Below are 21858 nucleotides of genomic sequence, written 5' to 3'. Positions count from 1 at the left end.
AAGTGGACCGCAGTCGCGCTATTCGACCAATGGAGGGTGCAGCCACTTTTCAGAAAGATTCCTCTGCGTCACTGCCGCCACTCAAATGCCAGACATATACAATTATGATAAAGTAGGCTAGCCTAAATAAGTCGCACAGAAAACTTGCCGTAGAATTTGTAAAAACAAATAGGCCTACCTGTAAGTAGGCCTATTTATTTTAGGCCTATATAGGCATACAACAAGGCTATAATGATAACAACTAACACAACTAACACGATGACGATCTAAATAAATAGTACGTGTTCATTTTGAATTTTTTTTTTTTTCGGTTTTCGTTTACTGATTTTTCCTAAACTGTTATGATTTACTAACCGATTACACGTGTACACGTGTACCCGTTCACACCCCTATTCGTAACATGTGTTTTGATGTGTATGTAGCAGTAATATTAACGAGACCTGTGCATGCAACATGTACGTAGCAGTAATGTGTGCATGTAAATCATGTACGCAACAGGAACATGTGTATGTTACATGTACATAGCAGTGATATGTTACAGTTCTCTCTACGAGAACAAATGTACGTTACATGTATGTAGCAGTAAGATGCAATGGCAACACATATGTAGCCGTAATTAGTAACAGCAACACGCATCTGTGTAACACGTATGTAATGGTCACATGACAACAGCCACACACGTGTGTGTAACACGTATGTAATGGTCACATGTAGGGCTGAATGATTTGGGGAAATAATCAAATTGCTATTTCAACCAATATTGCGATTGCGATTTAGTATGAGATTATTTTTCTTTTTTTCATGTTCTGTATTAGTCACTAAACAAGCAATAAATCTATCTATAGTATGACCAACACAACATTGGAAGCAGTCAACATATAAACTGCTCTTTCTTTTAGGCCAGGCCGATGTGTTGAGATGAATTGATGCATGCATTGACATAACATCTTAATTTAACTCTTGAAATGTAAACAAAAAACGAAATAATACGAATAGTACTGATCTCCAGTAAGTAACACAAAAAATATATATATATATATTTTTTAATCGCAGCCTTTGCGTTTTGAATATCGCGTTCTATTACATCGCAATGTCATTTGAATTTGATTAATCGTTCAGCCCTAGTCACATGACAACCGCTCCCTCGGCGCACTCACAGTCTGTCGGCGCAGTTGTCGGGGCGGTCCAGGAAGCCCCCGTCCATGACGAACTTGAGCACCTGCTCGTTGGACAGGCCCTGGTAGGGCTGCTCCGCCAGCGTGCTCACCTCCCAAAGCACCACGCCAAACGACCTGCGGGAGAGGGGGGGCACGGGGTCAACCAGCGCCAGGTCAACCAGCGCCAGGTCACCAGCGACGCCTAGCCAGAGGGGAGGGCCTCGCGCACGGGCCCCGGGGTCGAGTCAGGGCCTGATGCCCCCCACCCGTTGGTGTCACTGAGGAAGACCCTGACCGCGCTCCTCCGTGATCGTCATCACCTCAGGTGATACGCCTGTCTTACGTGACTTCTAGTAATAGTCAGGAGAATGGTGCGTTTGTAGTGTAACGCTAAAGGTCACTTCTTTTGTGCAGAAATATAACATCTGCCAACAGAAATGACCCATAAGGCTAATAAACTAAGAAATAACTAATTAAACTGCTCTCTAGGGATCATCATGCAAGGCTTGCCCCCCCCCCACACACACACACACACACACACACACACACACACACACACACACACACACACACACACACACACACACACACACACACACACACAGGTACTGACCAGCAGTCAGAGTTTGCGGTGAAGACGCCGTCCTTCAGCGACTCCGGCGCCATCCAGCGCACGGGCAGCAGGCCCTTGCCCCCCTTCCTGTAGTAGTCCGTCTCGTAGATGTCCCGGGTCATGCCGAAGTCTGCCGGGAGGAGAGGGGTTTACGTCTCACATCTCTCTCTACCTGGCATAGACCTCGGGTAGATAATTGGCCGCAGCGCACTGAACGATTTCTGGTGTACTAGCCAGTAAGAAGCGGACCCCCCAAAAGCGATCTCGAGAACAAAACTAAAAGGAGCGATTCCTCGGAACATGGAGGAATCACTAATCGTCAGCGTCTCAGAGTGTCTTGATATATAAGATCTAACATACCTTGGATTAAACAACGGCAGACTTTAGTGTGCCCAGCTACGAGATATACATGATTCGCAGGGTCATCCCCGTCTACCGCAATGCGATGTCTGTTCCCTTACTTTCCATGAGCTGTGTCCTCAGACAGTCCCCAGAGAGATGCCCATAACATTTACAGACGCTTTTATCCAAAGCGAATTAAAATAAGTACATTTGTCAGAGGATACAGTACAGTAAGGATGTTCATAGAACCAAGTGCAAAGCACTTACAATCACAAGGTTAACCCATACCCTGTATACAACAAAGATAGCTTGGATAAGATGCTACACTATAATACCCATAACAACAACAGCAACAACAACAACAAAGCGAACAAGCAGAGACGGATGTTGTTCCCTCGGCAGTCCCTCCCTCTCGTTCGTCTTTCTTGCTGCTAAAACGACGTCGCTGAACCGGCCACCTTTCCCTCCGAGGCGTGCTCTGAGTCCTCTCCCTCTCTCCGATGCGCTCGGGCACCCGGCCGCGCCACACAGGCGCAGACCTCCTATGCGGGGGGCAGGGGGTCCTGCTCACCTCCTATCTTGACGGTCAGGTCGTGAGCCACCATGCAGTTCCTGGCCGCCAGGTCCCGGTGGACAAACTTCTTGGCGTTGAGGTACGCCATGCCGTCGGCGATCTCCGCCGCCATCTGGATCATCTCCTTCAGCGTAGGCGGCGGGCGGCCCGGGTTGTTCTGCAGACAAACAAACAAACAAACAAACAAACAAACTAGTGAGGCCAAGGCAGGATTTTTTACAACAAGTAATTTACCGACTGGATTGTGTGTATAATATAATCATGGATTTATTTAAGTATGCAAAGAGCATTTATAAAGCAGCATAATGAAAACTTTCTAAAATAGCAGATGGATTAAATGTTATCCAAACATTGGATCCATGCTGCTCAAACTGGGGCTGAAAGACGAGTTAGGAATCCCTGCAGAGAGGGTTTTGAAGGAGGAAATCTGACAATCCTATGACGTCATGGCATAGTGCGAGGGGGGGGGGGGGTGGGGATGGGGTTACCTCAGAGTCGGGGCGCAGGCAGCGCAGGAAGCTCTTGAGGTCACCGTGGGTCATCAGCTCCATCACCACCAGGGTGGGCTGACCCTTGGAGACCACGCCCAGCAGACGCACCTGTCGGACACACAGGGGCAGCGTTATGGACGGCAGGGTGGGAGACATTGGGAAGGGTTTGCATGAATAACGCGGGCGGCTGCCTCGCCGTTATGGTTCATGTGAACAGAACCATACAGCCTTCATAAAACTAGGAACCACCACTAGGGAACATGCACTGGTACAGTAACAGAGAGCTCGGACTCAATCTGTACAACTTTATTATTAGTGGGCGGCATTAGCTCAGGGGGTAGAGCGGGTTGGCTGGTAACCGCAAGGTTGCTGGTTTGATCCCCGGCTCCTCCTAGCTGAGTGTCGAGGTGTCCCTGAGCAAGGCACCTAACCCTAACTGCTCCCGATGAGCTGGCTGTCGCCTTGCATGGCTGACGCTGCCGTCGGTGTGTGAATGTGTGTATGAATGGGTGAATGTCAGGCAATATTGTAAAGCGCTTTGGGTGGCCACTGGTTACAAAAAACTTACCACTTACCATTGCCCTGATTGGCTCGAACAAGTGTCGCGGTATGTCACTTGCGGTGAAGTGTCAACGCGCAGCACTCGCGTCAGCCAATCAGGGAACAGCGATCGAAATCCCCTGCGTCTCCTCACCAGGCAGCCGCACCGTCCCTAAGGTACTCAGGCGTGCCTGGTGACCCATTCCGCCTGTATACGACTTAAACCCGGTCATCCAGTTCACCAGGGCCCGCCCTCTCTGTGCCCCGCCTACCTAGCGACCACGCCCCCTCCTCCCCCGGGCCCCCCCCCTCTCTGTGCCCCGCCTACCTAGCGACCACGGCCCCTCCTCCTTACCACGTGGTGACAGGTGAAGGCCTTCATGACGGACGCCTCGTTGAGGAACTCGATCCTCTCTCGCAGGCTGGCCGACTCGTTGACCGTCTTGACGGCCACGCGCATGTCGCCCTCGCCCTTCACCACGTCCTTGGCGATGCCCTCGTACACCATGCCGAACGAGCCCTGGCCCAGCTCCCGCAGGATGTTGATCTTCTCCCGCGGCACCTCCCAGTCATCGGGCTCGTACACTGCGGGACACGCACACGCACACAGCGTTGTGAGATGTGTGTGTGTGTGTGTGTGTGTGTGTGTGGTCATGACTGATGGTCCCCTCGAAGCGTGTGTATAATATGTTTGCCTTGTCGATAGTTTAGCGGGCGTCTAGGGACCACTAATGTGCCACAGTGACGGGGTGTGTACTGATGTGTAACTAATGGTCACTGCTACACACTTATGCTCACGCGCTGGATTCAAGGCTGGAGGAATCAGGCGTCGTGGCCGTTATTCAACCTTAGCGCTTCGGCTCCTTTAAAACGGCGACGGTGACATGAATCAGCTTAGTTCCTTTTGTCACTGACAATCGCGAACGACAATCGCGAACGTCGACACGAACGAATGCCGATCAATGATCCCAAAGAGGGAGTGAGACGGAGAGAGATCGGCAGAATACTGTCAACCCGGAGTTGTGTCGTCTGGCGCCAGGGCGTTTCGACTGATGCCCAAAACATTTCCCCCCTGATATTTTGTCTGGCTCCGTAACCCTGTGCTCCTCATCGGACCAGCGAGTCTGTTGAATATGGAAGGCGGATGTGTAGTGAGAGTGGGGGGGTTGCCATGACGCCAGACTTACTGTCGTTAGCGCTGAGGTACTCTGGGTTGGAGGAGGCGTAGATGGGTCCGCTGGGCCCCTGGGTTTGTCTGGCGAGGAGAGAGAACGTTTACATCAGGGCCCTTTCATACACACCTATAACAACCTGTCAACTATGATAGGGTAACTTAGTTAGGTAGAGGCTAGTTTGGCGCAATGCATATACGTAGGGCTTTCCTTCTCTGCCAACAATACTAATATATATATTTTATATAGTGTTTTTCTAAGCACGCTTGACACTTTACATTACAACAATACCAAATACAAGAATAAAGACTAACCAAAAATATAGATTCAGGATTACATTTAAAAGTATCCAAATCAGTTTTTCTTGTTTTCTTCATTTTGTTTACTGCATGTTTCATCGTATTTTATGTATGCTGCCGCTGTCTTTCCCAGGTCTCTCTAGTAAAATAGATGTTTAATCTCAACGAGACTAACCTGGCTGAATAAAGGTTAAATGAAAAGAAAGAAATAAACTTCAATCAAATGCTAAGAACAATGTGTGGACGTCAGGGCTGCGTGAGGATTGGTTGGAATGGCATACTTCTTCTTGAACACGACAAAGCCAGCCCCCGCCACGAACAGCAGGAGGATGAAACAGATGACGGGGCCAATCAGGATCTTCAACATGTTAGTGGGGTCCGTCCCTGCACACACACACACAGGCAGGTCCATAACTAGGATCAAAGATGTTTTGTGGAGCAGTCTCTGAGGGGGACCAATAAATCACACACACACACACACACACACACACACACACACACACACACACACACACACACACACACACACACACACACACACACACACACACACACACACACACACACACACACACACAGCCTTACTCTGGTCCTGGACGTAGAAGTGCGTGGGCGCGGTCCAGGAGCCGTTGCCGGCCAGCGACGTGGCACGGACCATGGCCGAATAGTTCCCAGGATGCACCACTCTGAGCTTGGTGCCGTTGGACAGTCTGTACATGTTCCTGGACACACACTGGAGCAGCTCCTGGAGACCCGAGACACAAACAAAGCAAGAGGCCAAATAAATCACCTCCCCACGCCCAGGGCCGCGGCCTGAGCACCAGGGCAACAGAGGGTTCAGATCACCTCCCCACGCCCAGGGCCGCGGCCTGAGCACCAGGGCAACAGAGGGTTCAGATCACCTCCCCACGCCCAGGGCCGCGGCCTGAGCACCAGGGCAACAGAGGGTTCAGATCACCTCCCCACGCCCAGGGCCGCGGCCTGAGCACCAGGGCAACAGAGGGTTCAGATCACCTCCCCACGCCCAGGGCCGCGGCCTGAGCACCAGGGCAACAGAGGGTTCAGATCACCTCCCCACGCCCAGGGCCGCGGCCTGAGCACCAGGGCAACAGCCGGGGGGGATAACAGCTCATTGAAGAATGCGGATAAAATATGTGGTTGAAGATGACTTTTTCACTCTCTGGCCCCACAGTCCAACACACTCCTGTGTTAGTTCTGACTTTCTTTCACCGCTTGTTTTTGTGTTTCGTTTTTTTTTTTTGTCAGAACCTGATGACGTCCGAGGGACATTATTGTAACCCGCCCGGGGGTTGGCATGGTCAGTCGTCATGGTAACTAAAGAGAGCGTGCAGTGTTGGAACATTAATATTAGATTTCCATTAGGGTTATCACACAGGGTAACAGGGTAATAACACAGTGCAGACAACGAGGGCGCTAATCCAAAAGCTTGTTTTGGTTGTTTTTGTGGCTAAAAACTGCCCAGTCACGTAATAGCCGGGCTCACTCGTCTGCATGCTGAGGCTTATTATTGGCTGTTCACCTCACATCAACCTGAAGGAAGGGGGGGAGGGAGGGGTCGAATCTTAGCAATGAAAGAGAAAGAATACAAGCAGAGGAGGGGGTATGTGTGTGTCGAAGTTATCCTGGGAGAAATCGGTCTTCATCAGAGAACAAGCATTGTGTGTGTGTGTGTGTGTATGTGTGTGTGTATGTGTGTGTGTGTGTGTGTGTGTGTGTGTGTGTGTGTGTGTGTGTGTGTGTGTTACGTGTGTGTGTCATCTTTGGAGAAAGGTGTGTTTTGATCCCAGTGTAGCAAAAAATACCCTGAGGGGAGAGTGTGTGCGTGTGTGTGTGTGTGTGCACGTACCTCCGTGTCCCCCACCCTCTTGTAGCTGACATCGTACAAGATGATCATGCCGTTGGGGTTGCTGGGCTCCTGCCACTTGACGTGCACCGTGTACTCGCTGACCTCGTAGGAGATGACGCCCGCGATGTCGTCAGCTTTGTCTGAGGAGGGACGTGCGCAGGAACACACACACACCATGAACACGAGTCACGGCAGCTGTAGACCGCTTATGTGTTCATGTATGTACACTTCCAACCTGAGCCATGGCATCCACCCATTACTCATCTATAGGTCTGTACAACTGCAAGGTCTTTGCAAACATTCAAATTGACTTTTCAAATTCTTGCTCTCATAAGACGTCCACCAAAACCAAAATGTTTCTTACGATTGTAGGAATGTCAAAATATGATCTGCAGTCCCATCTGCAGTCAATCAATATTCATATCACAAAAACGCAATCAACGCTACCTTTGATTTGACACAAACATTGACATTTAAAATGTTTTCAACGCAGGATCAGCCGCGCTCCTAGCGCAGGGTGGTCCCCCCCTCCCTCCCTCCGTCCCTCCCTCACCCTCGGGCAGGGTGCGCGCGCTGACGTAGGCCGCCATGCTGCAGCGCGCCGGGTCGGTGGGGTGGTTGCAGGCGTGGATCTCGATCTGGTAGCTGGTGAAGTGGCGCAGGCTGGAGATGACCGTGGACTCCCGGCCGTGCACCGTCAGCTCCATCTTGGTGCTCTCAAAGGTCTCCTCTTCTCCGCCTCCGTCCTCACCGCCCCCGTCTTCCCCGCCGCCGCCGCCGCCCCCAGCCCCGCCCCTGGACCGGCCGCCGCCGCTGGGGCTGGCCACGGTGGGCGAGAAGGCGAACGGGTAGGGGAAGGTCCGGTTGGCCACGCCCATCGCCGCCACGGACCGCCGCTGTCTGGTCGGTCTGAAGAGGGGAGGGGGGAGGGGAGGGCGGGGGGGGACGAGAGAGAGAGGAGGGAGAGAGAGGGGTCAAAATGAAACAATGGATGAACACAAAGATGCCTGGGGGGGGGAGTCGTCTATTTTAATGGCGGGAGCGAAGGAAAGGTCAGTGCGGCAGAGCAGGAGGGTGCTCTCCACACACGGTGGATCACTGTCCGTTAGACGGACTAACAGGAAGCGCCCGAGGGACACAGCGCCGCCCGTGGCTTTTGGTCTTGGTCCGGTTTTCTTTTGTGGTTTATTTTGTCGATTGTGGAAAACGGGAGGAAGGACGTGGATGTTGTGGTTTGTCCATCTTGAATTAATCATTAAATAGGAATAGATGTGATCGAGGAAAAAATTACAGAATGATTTTCTGAAAATAATCATGTTTTTTCTTTTTTGGTATACATTATTAATTTCTTAAGAAAAAGACACAGACACTTCAAGACACTGGTCGACAGTCCCGTGGGCATTACACAACAAGTACACCAGGGGGCGCCTGTCAGCCTTAATGTGTGTGTTGACAGAAACTAGAATGGAGATCGAATAGGAACAGAGCTCAAGTGCACCTGCTGACACATAAGCAATGGCACATTGAAAAAAACCAAACAACTCCATCACCTCAGGCAACAAAAGCACTGTCTCTTTCAGGTCAGCCGTCTTGAAACAACAAAGTTTCCAAAAAAATCTATCAAAGTCGAAGAAGTCAAAGAAGTCAAAGAAGTCGAAGAAGAAGAAGAAGAAGATTCTTCACTCACTTGATCTCAAACACCTCGTTGTGGAGGTAGTTCTCAAAGGTCTTGCGGTACTCAGAGTCCTCCTTCTCCTTCTTCAGCTCCTTCTCCGTCTTGGGACAGGCGCAGCAGCGGGTCCCGGGGCCCTGCTCCTCCGTCTGGTTCCAGCGCTGCTCCTCCTCGCTGTCCACCTGCGTGGGCATCCGCGACGGCACCTTCATGCCTGGGGGGGGAGAGAGAGAGAGAGAGAGAAAATAGAACATTATGAGCTGGGGCATGATCATACACACACACACAGCCCCGTGCGCATACACGCACGCACGCACACACACACACAGCCCTGTGCGCATAAACGCACGCACACACACGCACACAGCCCCGTGCGCATACATGCACGCACACACACACACACACATACACGCTCGCGACTTATGTGCTCACAATCACTGGATGACACAATCACTGGTTGACACAATCACTGGTTGACACAATCACACACACACACACACACACACACACACACACACACACACACACACACACACACACACACACACACACACACACACACACACCTGTCACTCCCAGGCCGCCGCCCTTTTCCGGTTGGAGACAGATCACCAGTGACACAACCTCCCCTTAGACCATCCTCACCCCCAGTCCACCCCATCCCTCTCCCTCCATGCATTGGATGTCTGCGAGTTTGGCCGCGTTCGCAGAAGAACCAGCTCCGGGCTCCCTCCCGGGTCGCACCATCAGTTGATTTGGGAGGGGGGAGCAGCCGGCGAAGGCCGTGCGGTGACAGGAACACCTCAATCACTGTTGCCATGTGAACTTCACCTGACCTACCATCTACCGACCCACCCCGACTATACGCAGCGAGCTGCACGTAGTCGGGGTTGATAGGACCCCCACCACGCAGTTCTGTATGCCGCTGCTGTTGTTCAGAAGGGCTTGGTTGTGCGTGGCTTGGTTGTGGCTCCAGTGTTCATGGATCTATGCGTCAGGACTCCTGGTTGCCCAGCCCCATGGGAACCCCTCAGGGCAGCATACTGTATACACGGTGTATGGTTGCATCCATAGACGCAATAGAGCGTTGTTGTAGCTGCACGCAGCGACATGTTTCGTGTAAAACACTGTTCCACCGAACTGTGAGATATAAGCTCCCCAGTGAGTTTAAGCCTACTGGCCAGGGGTTCCAGTTTACTGATGTTTCCTTTGCATTTTCCAACTGGAGGAAATGCAAGTATGTGTTGTTTTTATGGTGATACTCCTTCTGCCCCGCTAGCCTATTATTGTTTTCTCTAAACCATTCTCAACCATTCAAATTGTTCTTAAAATAGGCGGCACAGATATAGCCATGCAACACAGAGGCATGATTGGTTAATATATCTAGTCCCACGATTATACTTAACAGCACTAAAATACAACAAATAATGGTTGCATTTATGATGATTGCAGCAACAGTGCAATCGAAAGAACAAAAATACTGGAGGGGAGGAGTTTCTCTGAAACCCTCTGGCCACAGATCATCTATTTTATTTAAATTTATATTCAACCCAAGGGACGCGAGGGTTTGTGACAGAGTCGGTTGAGTGGCCCGCTAGGGAAAGTTCACTGTGAGAACCTCTGCTATCTGATGACTGCACCAGCAAGTCCTCTTTCACTTCTCTCTATTACACGCGCGCACACACACGCGCACATACACACACACAGCATAGATGGGCAGAAATGTGCATACATGGACATACACATAGGCAAATACACATGCGCATACATGGACACACAAGCAAAAGACACACACACACACACACACACACACACACACACACACACACACACACACACACACACACACACACACACACACACACACACACACACACACACACACACACACACACACACACACACACACACACCAATGACAGGAAAACGCTACCTTTCTGGCAGTAGTCAAACTTGTAGAGCTCACTGGCCTCCGCCTGGCGCTGGCAGAACACCAGGTAGTGAGTGATGTTGCCGTTGGCGTCGTTGGGCGGCCTCCACTTCAGGATGATCTGGGAGGAGGAGTTGGACGAGGAGATGGGGTCCAGGGGCACAGAGGGCTCTGAGGGGGGGGGGGGACAGGAGAGGCGGAGATGGAGGGATGGGTGTTAGCATCGTGTGGTGCCATCGCGGTTCGCACGGCGAGACGCCGGCTGAGCCTGCACCGTGGGAGACGGAGTTCATCCCACGTTCACACACACACACACACACACACACACACACACACACACACACACACACACACACACACACACACACACACACACACACACACACACACACACACACACACACACACACACACACACACACACCGGAACGACGCTCACAACGTTTAATACAGGATATCCTCCATTAATACAAGGATGAATTGATCACAGGGGACAAGTGGGATGTCGCTGACTGAATACAGATAAATGTTTTTTAAATGTCTTTTAAGTCTGAATGCATTTTTTTGCGGGGGGGGGGATTCCGAGGCTCCGGTCCGAACCCAATCCGATAAGCCGTAAATCGGCCTCCGAGACAACAAGCGATGACAACATGTGTGATATTAAGCGCAGTGTAGTGGGGTAGTAGAAAGGACAGCGTGCAAAGAAACGGGTCTCGTTCTACCTTCATGGTGAGGTCATGTTGATGTTGCCACGTGCCAATACTAAGCCGTGTGTGTGTGTGTGTGTGTGTGTGTGTGTGTGTGTGTGTGTGTGTGTGTGTGTGTGTGTGTGTGTGTGTGTGTGTGTGTGTGTGTGTGTGTGTGTGTGTGTGTGTGTGTGTGCCTCCCGTCACGAAAACAAAAGGTTTAGAATTGATTGAAAATTCTGTGTCATCAGCAAACGCGCCCGGTTTTATGGGCCTGTTGGTGAGTCTGCCAAACTCTCGGTCAGCGTGTGCCGGCGCTGACAACAACAACAACAACTGCAACCTTTGTTATGAAGGTCGCCACACAGGCAACCACACGCCGCTGGCAGCGTGGATACAGCGTGTCGGGAGTCCCTGAGTCACTGCCGGTAGTTCTCAAGACAATCGGATGAGGAGTGGTTCCCAAAGTGATTGAAGTAAACAACGTAATCCGGGTAACTGACACACACACACACACACACACACACACACACACACACACACACACACACACACACACACACACACACACACACACACACACACACACACACACACACACACACACACACACACACAGGATTGTTGTGCAGAAGCAACCAGCTCAACCACCCCCACCCCCACCACCACCACTATCACCACACCGCGTTGTGTGTGCGGTTCGGCTACTTCTTGCCACTGCTCAAGTGGTTTATCTTTGCTCGGACCTCACGTGTGCCTGTGTTTGTGTGTGTGTGTGTGGGTGCGTTCGAAATCGACCCAGCGAAATCAGTCTCAGCTATTTGCCGTGATAAGAGCAGGACAATAGACTGGAGGAGTGTTCGCTGCTAAACCGCCCCCACCTCCACGCATCCAAAACAACACATTGGCACACAAAGGTCTTCCAGCAGCACTGGAGACAAAGTCCTTTCTCCCCCCACCCTCCCCCCTCGCCCTGTGAACGAGTCAATGAGTGTCCTGGCTCACGGGTCGTCCTGCGAAAGCAACAGAGCTTGAATGCAGCTATTGGTTTGCTGGCGTGTGCTGATTTGTATACTTCACTCACGTTCTTAGTGCCTAAAATATTATTAGGCTCACTGTCCGTTCAGACGGTAGCGCCACCGTCGTGCTGGTTAGGAGTGGGAGCACTCCCTTACTAAGAGGACCGGTCCCTCACTAAGGGACCTGTTGGTTCATGAAAGAGCCTCACATTCACAACCAGACTCACCTGTGGGACTCTAAAAGGAGAACTTCTGGGGTTTTTAAACCGGGAGCCTATATTCCGATAATTCGGGGTCTCAGTGACTAATGTTGGCCACAATTTGAAATTGGTTCAGTATTGAGCGACAGCGCTTCTGCCATTGGGGTGGTGGCACCCAGTCAGCTGTTTGTGCCAATGGCAGGCTTTGACTGTCATTATAAGTGACAACATTATGGAATCCTTAGTGACAGAAAATCTTTTCTGGACCTTTCCCTTGATCCGATCCGTTTGTTATTGCGTTGAGCCAAGTACCCCTATGGGGAAATAGCTAATAGATTCAATGTACATCCTCTATAAGTGCTGGTGTACGGTTCCGATTGTGGTAAATACTGTGCGACTACATTATGAAATGTCATTGTTGCAGAAAATGTCCCTTTTGTCATCACATTCTCAACCCACCTTCAACCAAATATTTTAGATACCACTAAGCTACGCTTTCTGTAGTCCCACACGTCAAAATCTTGCCGGCAGTCCATTCTTTCTCGAACTCTCACTCACGTTTTGGCCGTCTGCTCCTGCAACAACTCAACCCTTGCTGGATTTCAGGGCGAGAATTCTCCTTGGGCGAGACACGATAACAAATAGATCGGATCAAGCTGAAGGTGAAGAAAAAGCTTTAATTCCTCTGTAGGGATCCTTTCCATTGTGTGGTTAGACACTTGAAATAACAATATGAGCCAGTCTGTGGCAAAAACAAGCCTTTTAGCGGACATACATTGACAGGGCACTTTTGCTATGGCATAAGTGCTCTTGCTCAATACTGGACCAGTTAAAAAAGTTGTGGTCACCATTAGCCACTTTAACAACCAGAACTTAAATGGCTTACGATAACATTGTTAAGCCTTCTCCAGCCAAGAACGTCTCGCTGCTTTCGTCGGAATTAGGGTTACAAGAACAAAACAAAATCAACAGCTTAATAATGAAGTTCTGCTTTGACTTGCTTTGTCGGCACACACACACACACACACACACACACACACACACACACACACACACACACACACACACACACACACACACACACACACACACACACACACACACACACACACACACACACACACACACACACAAAGTGGTGTGCACGGATCAATCTTAAGGTGCTTACATGACAAGTTTGAGTAATCTCATGGAATGCAGTAGTTTAGGTGTGAATATTTTTTTTGCCATGCTGCGAGCCAATCAGAGGCAAGTGCATTGTTCCTGCTCGTTAGGGCGATCTTATTAAGGCGCTGGCGTGAGACGACGGCCGTCACTACGAGAGAGGACAGATTTGCACTGGCTCAGAAGGACATTTGGTGATATGCAAAACTAAATCTACCAAATTCCTCTGGCTGCCGCTGCTGAGGTGTAGAGTTGATCGAGTTCAAATTCTCTGGCAGCAGAATGACGGTTGTCTGGTGGGGGAGCTGGGAGCTGGGAGCTGGGGTGGGGGGGGGGGGGGGGGTTGTCCTGGGAGCCTGTGTGACCCCAGTGCCTGTATGACTGTATGACGGCACTGTCTTTCCCACTGAGGTGGCTGGCTGTTCTGGCCGTCCCAACAGATTGGAGGTTGTTTGGCAGTTTTGACTTCACGTTCAGGTGAGAGTTTCACGAATGTAAAAAAAAAAATATGAATATGCCTCTCTTCTATAAACAAAATGTCACCTTCACCCGACCCCCCTCAAGACAAAAAGTTGAGGCCGGTGCCTCAAACAATAAATCAATGCATTACAAAACTAGAATCCAAACAGCAATGGGAAATTCCCACTTGGGGGATTGTGCGTGAGTACGCGAGCTTGCAGTGGAGGTGTGTGTGTGTGTGTGTGTGTGTGTGTGTGTGTGTGTGTGTGTGTGTGTGTGTGTGTGTGTGTGTGTGTGTGTGTGTGTGTGTGTGTGTGTGTGTGTGTGTCAACACGTGCGGCGCAACGAGCCTTAACGAGAGAACAAAGAGACGCTCGTGTTCGTGGTGCACGGTGGTGATTATGTCGGTTGCGTGACGCCCCACTCAGACACACGGATCAGACTGCATTGTCAGACTACACTTCGCCGCCGATGACTCCCTCTCTAATGACAGCTTTGTGGCCTTTGCATGCGACGGAGGTATGGCCGGAGGTCGGGCGACCAGACATGTGGTGGGTGGAGGAAACGACGCGACGCTACACAGGGCTTTTATCCGGGTGTCAAACGGAAGAAACCGTGTGGATGGAAGGCAGTCGGCGAGACGGGAGCCCCGATTATGACTATGACAAACCAAAAAGCCTGAACTGCGCGCACACACAGAGCGCGCCCAGCAGGGAGCTGAGCCCAATTAGTCACCGAGGAAGAGATTTATGATGGCTGCGGTCGACTCTAAAGCGTGGCAGGGCCTTCTAGGTTGGCGGTGCGGCGCCAGAGGGCCCACTACTTGCCATCTGCTGGGATCCGTCTAGCCCCAGGCCCGAGGCCTCCACGCTGCCCCCAGACCGTGGAGCAAACACAGAGCAAACACAGAGCTCCTCATTCATCGATGAGCAACAGCACCAGAGCACCGAGGAGAATCCTGTTTGCTCATATATACTTCATGAACCGACACCTCTTTAGAAATACAAAACTCGAGGATTCAGCAGGATGAAACAGACTTGGAAGCGTCGGCCGTTGAGTGTGTGTGTGTGTGTGTGTGCAAATGTTTGCGTGTGTGTGCGTAGGTTGACAGTAAGAATGGCAGTGCCTTGATGATGTTGATGCCAGATTTCAACACATTCTACGACGCTCCAGGGCATCGAGTTTTCCCGACACTCGACCAAGAAAACACAAACAGTCCAGCGCTCGTTCGACTGACCTGACGGCCCCCCCCCCCCCCCCGTAACCCTGGAGACCCACGGTATCGACATCATCCGAACGGCAGTCCTTACTTGTGGCGTTGGTGCGCACGTAGATGATCTGGCTCTTGGCGCCGTGGGCCTGGTGCTCATCGTAGGCCGACAGCTGGGTCTTGACCATGATGGCGTACTGCGTCCAGGGCTTCAGCGGCATGATGAGGTGGCCCGGCTCGTTCTGCTCCTTGCCGCCGTCGGCGGCCCGCGGCGGGGGGTCCACGTCGGCGATCACCCAGCTGTTGGAGCCGCACGCGTCCTGCCCGTCGAACTCCGTCACGTTCTTGAAGGGCCTGGCGGGGGTGGGGGGGGAGGGTGAGGAGGGGGACGCGGTGGTTACATAGGGGGTTGGGGTGGGGTGGGATGGAACAGCAACACCGCCACCCACGACAACAACAACAACAACAATAACAACAACCACCGCGTGGTTGTGTGCAGAGTTTAAGATTGGAAATGGAGCTCATTCTTGGCGTGGGTGGAAGGTCCATCCGTCATATGGACAGGTAGCCAATATTTTAAATTATTCATTTAGAAGAATTATGAATAAATAAAGAGGAAAATGAAAGGGGGAAAATAGGAGGAAAGGAGGGAAAGGATGGGAGACTAGTGGTGGGGAGGGGTGGGTGGGTTGTGTTGTTGGCCCAGAAGGGTGAGAGGATGAGGAGGAGGAGGAGGAGGAGGAGGAAGGTGTCTTACGCTTCCTTGTAGAGCACCATGAAGCCCAGCAGATCTCGGAAGTCTGGGGGCCAGAAGGGCTCCCACTTGATGATGATCTTATCGCTCAGAGTCCGCACCTGCGTGAACTTCAACACCTGGTTCTCACCTATAGGGGCACGCACACACACACACACACACACACACACACACACACACACACACACACACACACACACACACACACACACACACACACACACACACACACACACACACACACACAGTCAAAGGCAATAACAGGCAGAGGTTGGGAGGAAGGATATATTGTAGGACTTTGATTCGCTAGTTTCTACTAGAAGAAAATGTGAAGTATTGAATAAATAATGAATATAATTAGTATTTTTCAGGAGTCATGACTGGCAGTGCTTTGCAGAAAGATGTTATTAATGGCGTCTTGCTCAAGGAGGCCTACAGGTAAACTGTGGACAACGGGATTGAATAAACCATTGCTTATACCAGCTGTATTAGTATGATGCTGTATTGCAGGGGCAATAAAACGCTGGCACTCGACGGGTGAGTCTGAGAGGAGCTACAGATGTGTTCCCAGGGGCCCGGGTGAACCTTACATGAGGCCTGGTCTCCGTTGTTCTTGGAGGCGATGTCGTTCTTGACCTGCCGCTCCTTGGTCCCGGTGACGTCCTCCATCTTGCGGATCTCCGCCATGCACAGCTTGGAGTTGTAGTGGAAGAACATGCGGCCGTGGCGGATGGTCAGCTTGTGCTTGGACCAGTCCCACAGCTGCCGGAGGTTCTGGTTGTCAAGGGCGTAGAAGGAGTAGTTCCTGGGGAGATGGACGGACACACACACACACACACACACACACACACACACACACACACACACACACACACACACACACACACACACACACACACACACACACACACACACACACACACACGGTTGAAAAGGGCATCTTATTTTAGGGTGAGTGGTGCTAGCAGGCAGTGTGTGTTGTGGGTGGACGCGGTGATCGTTTTACACCACGAGTACACATAGGACTTTCGGTAAATCAACCCAGGAGCTTCTGTGTTCGGTAAGAGCCGTGTTTTTACGCGGCGGCATCTTAAACACAGGCCAAATTAAACCCTCAGATATGATTTTGAGCGGAGGGGAAAAAAAGAAGCATAAGTCAAAAGCAGCAGGCATCGTACAAAAAAAAATTGCCTTTTTTTTTTTTTAAAGGTCAGTCATTCTGCTTTTAACTCATAATTACAGGACAAGATGTCGACGCGGTGGCAATGCAAAGCGCCCAGGGAGAGAGAAAAAAAATAAACGAAAAAAAAAAGAGATAAATAGTTACCCGACTTCCTGCTCCTCCCCGTGGATGACACGGAGCTTGCGGAAGAAGGACAGCGAGACCAGCGCGTAGGAACGCCGCACCGTCAGGTAGCCGGTGATCTCCTCCAGCTGGCCCAGGTTAGCCTCCAGCTCGGCCGCTATGTTGTCTGGAGGAAGAGGAGGAGGAGGATTAGACACGACCTTAAAGAGAAGCCCAGCTCCGACGCGGTGGGACACAACAAACGTCACACCGACAGCCCGGTGGGCGAAGGACTCGGAATAGCATAGGGTTCAGTCTATGCTCCTAACAGAGCATACCAGAAAACTTTTTGTGATGCACTATACTGGGGGGAGGTCATGGATACTCACTCCCGCCACGCAGGTTGATGACCAGGCTGCCGTTGAGCACCGTGCAGCCTCTCAGAGCTTGCGCCGCCGTCACAGACTCCACCGTCTTCAAACCCATGCACACCTTGGGACAGAGCCCCGCGCATGGGATACAGTGCAGCCTAGAGGGAGAGAGAGATAGAGAGAGAGACAGAGACAGAGAATTGATAGTGAGGGAGAAAGGGAGTGAGAGACAGAAAGAGAGAGTGAGGCAGAGAAGAAGTGAGAAAATAGAGAAGAGAGAGAACACAAAACATGAACATATCATACAGTATATATATATATATATATAGATAAAGGTGAATAATGTTTTCGTTACGTAGGGTCACGTAGATATTCCTATGGCAGCCTCGACTAACAGGTTCGTAGGTTGGCTGCATATGCCCGCCATCCCATAACCAGATAACTGCTTTCAGATTCCCAGAAGGTCACAGCAACCCACCCCGCACCACCACCTGCTGGGACCAGTGTCAGAACGCCGTGGCGGTTTCCAGCAGCATCGCAGTACGCATCACGAAACTCAGACTGGGGGATTTTTTGGAGGATAGTTTCAATATGAGTGGATTAGCGTGCGGCTCAGACAGCGATGGCTGGCTCGCCCGGGGCCATTGTGCCCGGTTTCACATGTGTCAGAGCCATCTTTTTCCGCTGGATAGTTCTCGAGGTGAGAAAGCCCTTGATTCTGGTAACCTGCCAAAACCAGCCTCTTGGGTGAGTGCCATTTGCTGCAATTCATGCATGTTCTTTAAAAAAGGGCACAGGGCTTCATAAAGGTGACGTTCTTCCTTGACTTCTTTAACACCATCCCCATCCCTCTTGTGACGTAACAGTACTATCGTTTATTTGATTTTCAGCGGCTGGTTGTTTTTTTTTTGTCCTCTGTACCTTGCCGGGTATAAATAGAGGTATGGCGTGTTCCCGCCGTGTGCCGTGTGATTCTGCGGTGTGCCTTGTACTCAAGAAGCGGCGCAGTCTGACGCAGCTGTCAAACGCTCCTCGCGACTATGACCACGACACCAAACCACCACATCAAGGGGTAGAGCTCTCCAGCACGTTGGAACAAACCCTAACTGTTACCGCGGTGTCGATACTGTTGAGGAGGGGGGGGGGGGGGGGGGATGACAAGTCTCTCGAAACAAACAACAATGACTTTGACTCGTTCACGCCTTCCTTCAGACAATTCAACCGCTTGTTTCTCCTCCCACCGGTCGAGCTCCGGGACGGCCTGTCACGACCTGTCTTGTCACCTTTCGGTATCTCACCCCGGCCCTCTTACACACCGTTTACATAACATGCCAGAGACGACAATGGTGACGGCGTTGGTCAAAAAAGGGAAGCTATAAGCGACTGTCAATGAACCCGCATCGCGTTCCTCTTGTTTGGCTCTGTGTAAACCATCGTTGGGTGGTGTGTACAGAATCCACAATGGAGGGACGCGAGTAAACAGTAGTAAGTAGTAAAGACAAAAGGTTGTCGTTGAGCCGATGCCAGTCACCGCACCCACATCAGGAGGTGTGTGCGTGCGTGCGTGCGTGCGTGCGTGCGTGCGTGCGTGCGTGCGTGCGTGCGTGCGTGCGTGCGTGCGTGCGTGCGTGCGTGTGTGCTGGGGGGGGGGGGGGGATGTGTGGTGCTGGAAGGAAGTGCCCTACATGTGATGCGAGGTGTCACTGCTGGAAAACCGCATGACCGACTTTTGTTTTTAACAGATCATTATGCTAAGAAGCCCAGTGCACACGAACATACACACATGCGGGGCACGCAGGCAGGCACACGCACAAATCAGTGTCTCATGTCGTTGGGAAGAGACTGCCTCTGTCAAGACGATGCAGGCAGGGGCCCCTGGAGTGCGGATGGGGATACCCACAGTTCTGGCCCAGCTCATGTCCACAACGGCCCTGAACCGCAGTGCAGGCCAGACTTGGCCAATGCTGCGACCAACGGCGACAGTGTTCATAAACACCCGGCGGCCGTCCAATCCACATCCATCGCAGGATACCAGTTACTGTCCAGAAAAGCCCTGACCCTCTGCTGCTGCTGCTACCACACCCACACACACACCCGCCCCCCCCCTGGCTATATATGCTCGCACAATGTACTCTTGGGCCAAACCAAACAGCTAAAAAATGCAACAACCAGTAAATGTAAACAGGATGCACAACTCGACCGACAGGTTAAGCACACCTCGCCTCCATTGTTATGGGGATGGCAGTGCCACACGCTTCCAGACATCTGACACGGGGAAAGAGATAAATGAGCGTGCGAACTACGGACGCCACTTGAAAAAAACCCTCTGGCGTCCCCCCCACCGCCGGCGGCCGCTCGGTGCGACGGGGACACTGTACAGAGCGCTGGCAGGGACACAGGCGAACCTGGCAATTACGCCCGGAAGTGAGACGCGACGATGGGGACGCTGTGGGGAGCGGGCGGGGGGAGGGCTGAGTCAAAAGCAGAGTCACGGAGGCTGTGCCAGCAGCTTACTCCGCCGCGCCGCCCTGACCTCACATTCTGCAGGCAGGGACGCACAGGCACACAGTCGCCCACACAGCCAACACTGGCTTTCTGTGTGTCAAAACACACCGACACACCGACACACCGACACACACACACACACACACACACACACACACACACACGGGTGAAGCTTAAGACGAAAAGGAAGCTGTATGTACACATACATACGCACGGAAACACTCACACTCATACCTTAATGAATAAGCGCTTGCAATCTCTGATCAGTAAAAAAACAAATTGCACATCATTTCCCTAAAAGCCTTCCTAATGAGAATACACATTGCACGTCCAGAGCCAGATAAAGTCCCCCCGTTTCATTTCACAAATGCACTTTGGTAGCCGCTGTTTTGGCACAAAGTATTACGCTCAAGTATGAAGCGGTAATGGTCGCCATACGCCCTATGTGCACAGCGCAGAGTGTTTCAGTGATTAAGATTGGATTTAAATTTTGATAAAGAGTATCAATATTATACATTTAGACCATCTTTCTGAAATCGCAGTCAATTGTGGCATAACCAGATACCTCTCTGTGTGTGTTTGTGTGCATGCGTAAACGTTTTAGCTGTGAGCTCGGTTCCATGGTTACTGGGGTCCTCAGTTTAAGGTCAACATGAGCTCAGTTTCCCCCGAATGCAGGTAGCCAACTTCACAGGGACAAGGATAAGATAAAAGCAACACACGTAACTTCCGCTTTAAAATGCCCTTAATAATCTGTCCTTAACAATCCCAAAAAAGGAGTCCCATTTAAAAACACAGACACACAGACACACACACACACACCCAGCCCCCACCCACTTACGAGGAGGAGTTGACGGTGGTGTAGCCGGAGGGACACTCTGGGATGCAGGCCCCCTCGTGGAGCACGTACTCGTGGCAGTCGGGGGTCTTGCTCTTGCGCTGCTCCTTGCAGCGGCTGTGGAGCTCCTGGCAGAAGGCCTGCGAGACGCAGCGCCACCCCTTGAAGGTGAAGTGGTCGGCCGGACAGCGCTTCACGCAGGTGTCCCCGTGCTGGAGGTGGCGGCAGGCCACGCAAGTGGGCGGCCGAGTCGCCCCGCTCACAGCCCCCCAGGCACTGCTCGTGGCAGCACTGGTCGTCCTGGGCGCAGGCGCGGTGCTTACAGTGGACCGGGCACACTGGAGGAGGGGAGGGGGGAGAGGGAGAGGGAGAGAGAGAGACCCACAGCCGGTTAGTGAGGGCCAGTTGCAAGCGCACGTCGTGAAAGGAGATCTCGAGGCTTGGCGTGAGGAAATCATGGGCCGTTCCTGACAAGGGGTGAGTTGCAGAGTGTAAATAAGGAGAAGAGAGACAAAAGGAGTCGTACAAATGAAAAAAAAAAAAAAAAAAAAGCAGCAGAGTTCTACTTGACCGCACGCGGCTCTCCCCATCACGGAGACGAGGTGATTGGAAACCCTCCCCCCACTCTCAGCACACGGCATCGACTCCACGGCAATGGCTTCTGGCCAAAAGAGCAGACTTCCATCTGCTGTTGGCTAACAAACTAAATA

General features: G+C 51.6%; 1 protein-coding gene across 1 annotated transcript in view; it reads right to left on the bottom strand.

Annotated features, from left to right (window-relative positions):
* The window catches only part of insra (insulin receptor a), a 45958-nt gene that overhangs the window by 2013 nt on the left and 22087 nt on the right, over positions 1-21858 (bottom strand). The window contains 19 exon segments of the mRNA XM_084481102.1: positions 1158-1292; positions 1771-1900; positions 2684-2843; positions 3175-3285; positions 4073-4302; positions 4905-4972; positions 5470-5572; positions 5774-5933; positions 7056-7195; positions 7609-7964; positions 8743-8941; positions 10661-10828; positions 15496-15749; positions 16153-16279; positions 16740-16954; positions 17477-17621; positions 17824-17963; positions 21152-21384; positions 21386-21486. Of these exon segments, the coding sequence (XP_084337228.1) occupies positions 1158-1292; positions 1771-1900; positions 2684-2843; positions 3175-3285; positions 4073-4302; positions 4905-4972; positions 5470-5572; positions 5774-5933; positions 7056-7195; positions 7609-7964; positions 8743-8941; positions 10661-10828; positions 15496-15749; positions 16153-16279; positions 16740-16954; positions 17477-17621; positions 17824-17963; positions 21152-21384; positions 21386-21486 (3175 nt within the window).

The sequence above is a fragment of the Micromesistius poutassou genome (genome assembly GCF_964030765.1).
Source record: "Micromesistius poutassou genome assembly, chromosome: 16".
NCBI lineage: Eukaryota > Metazoa > Chordata > Actinopteri > Gadiformes > Gadidae > Micromesistius > Micromesistius poutassou.
The sequence above is the reverse complement of the archived record's forward strand: the minus strand, read 5'-3'. Positions and strand labels throughout refer to the sequence as shown.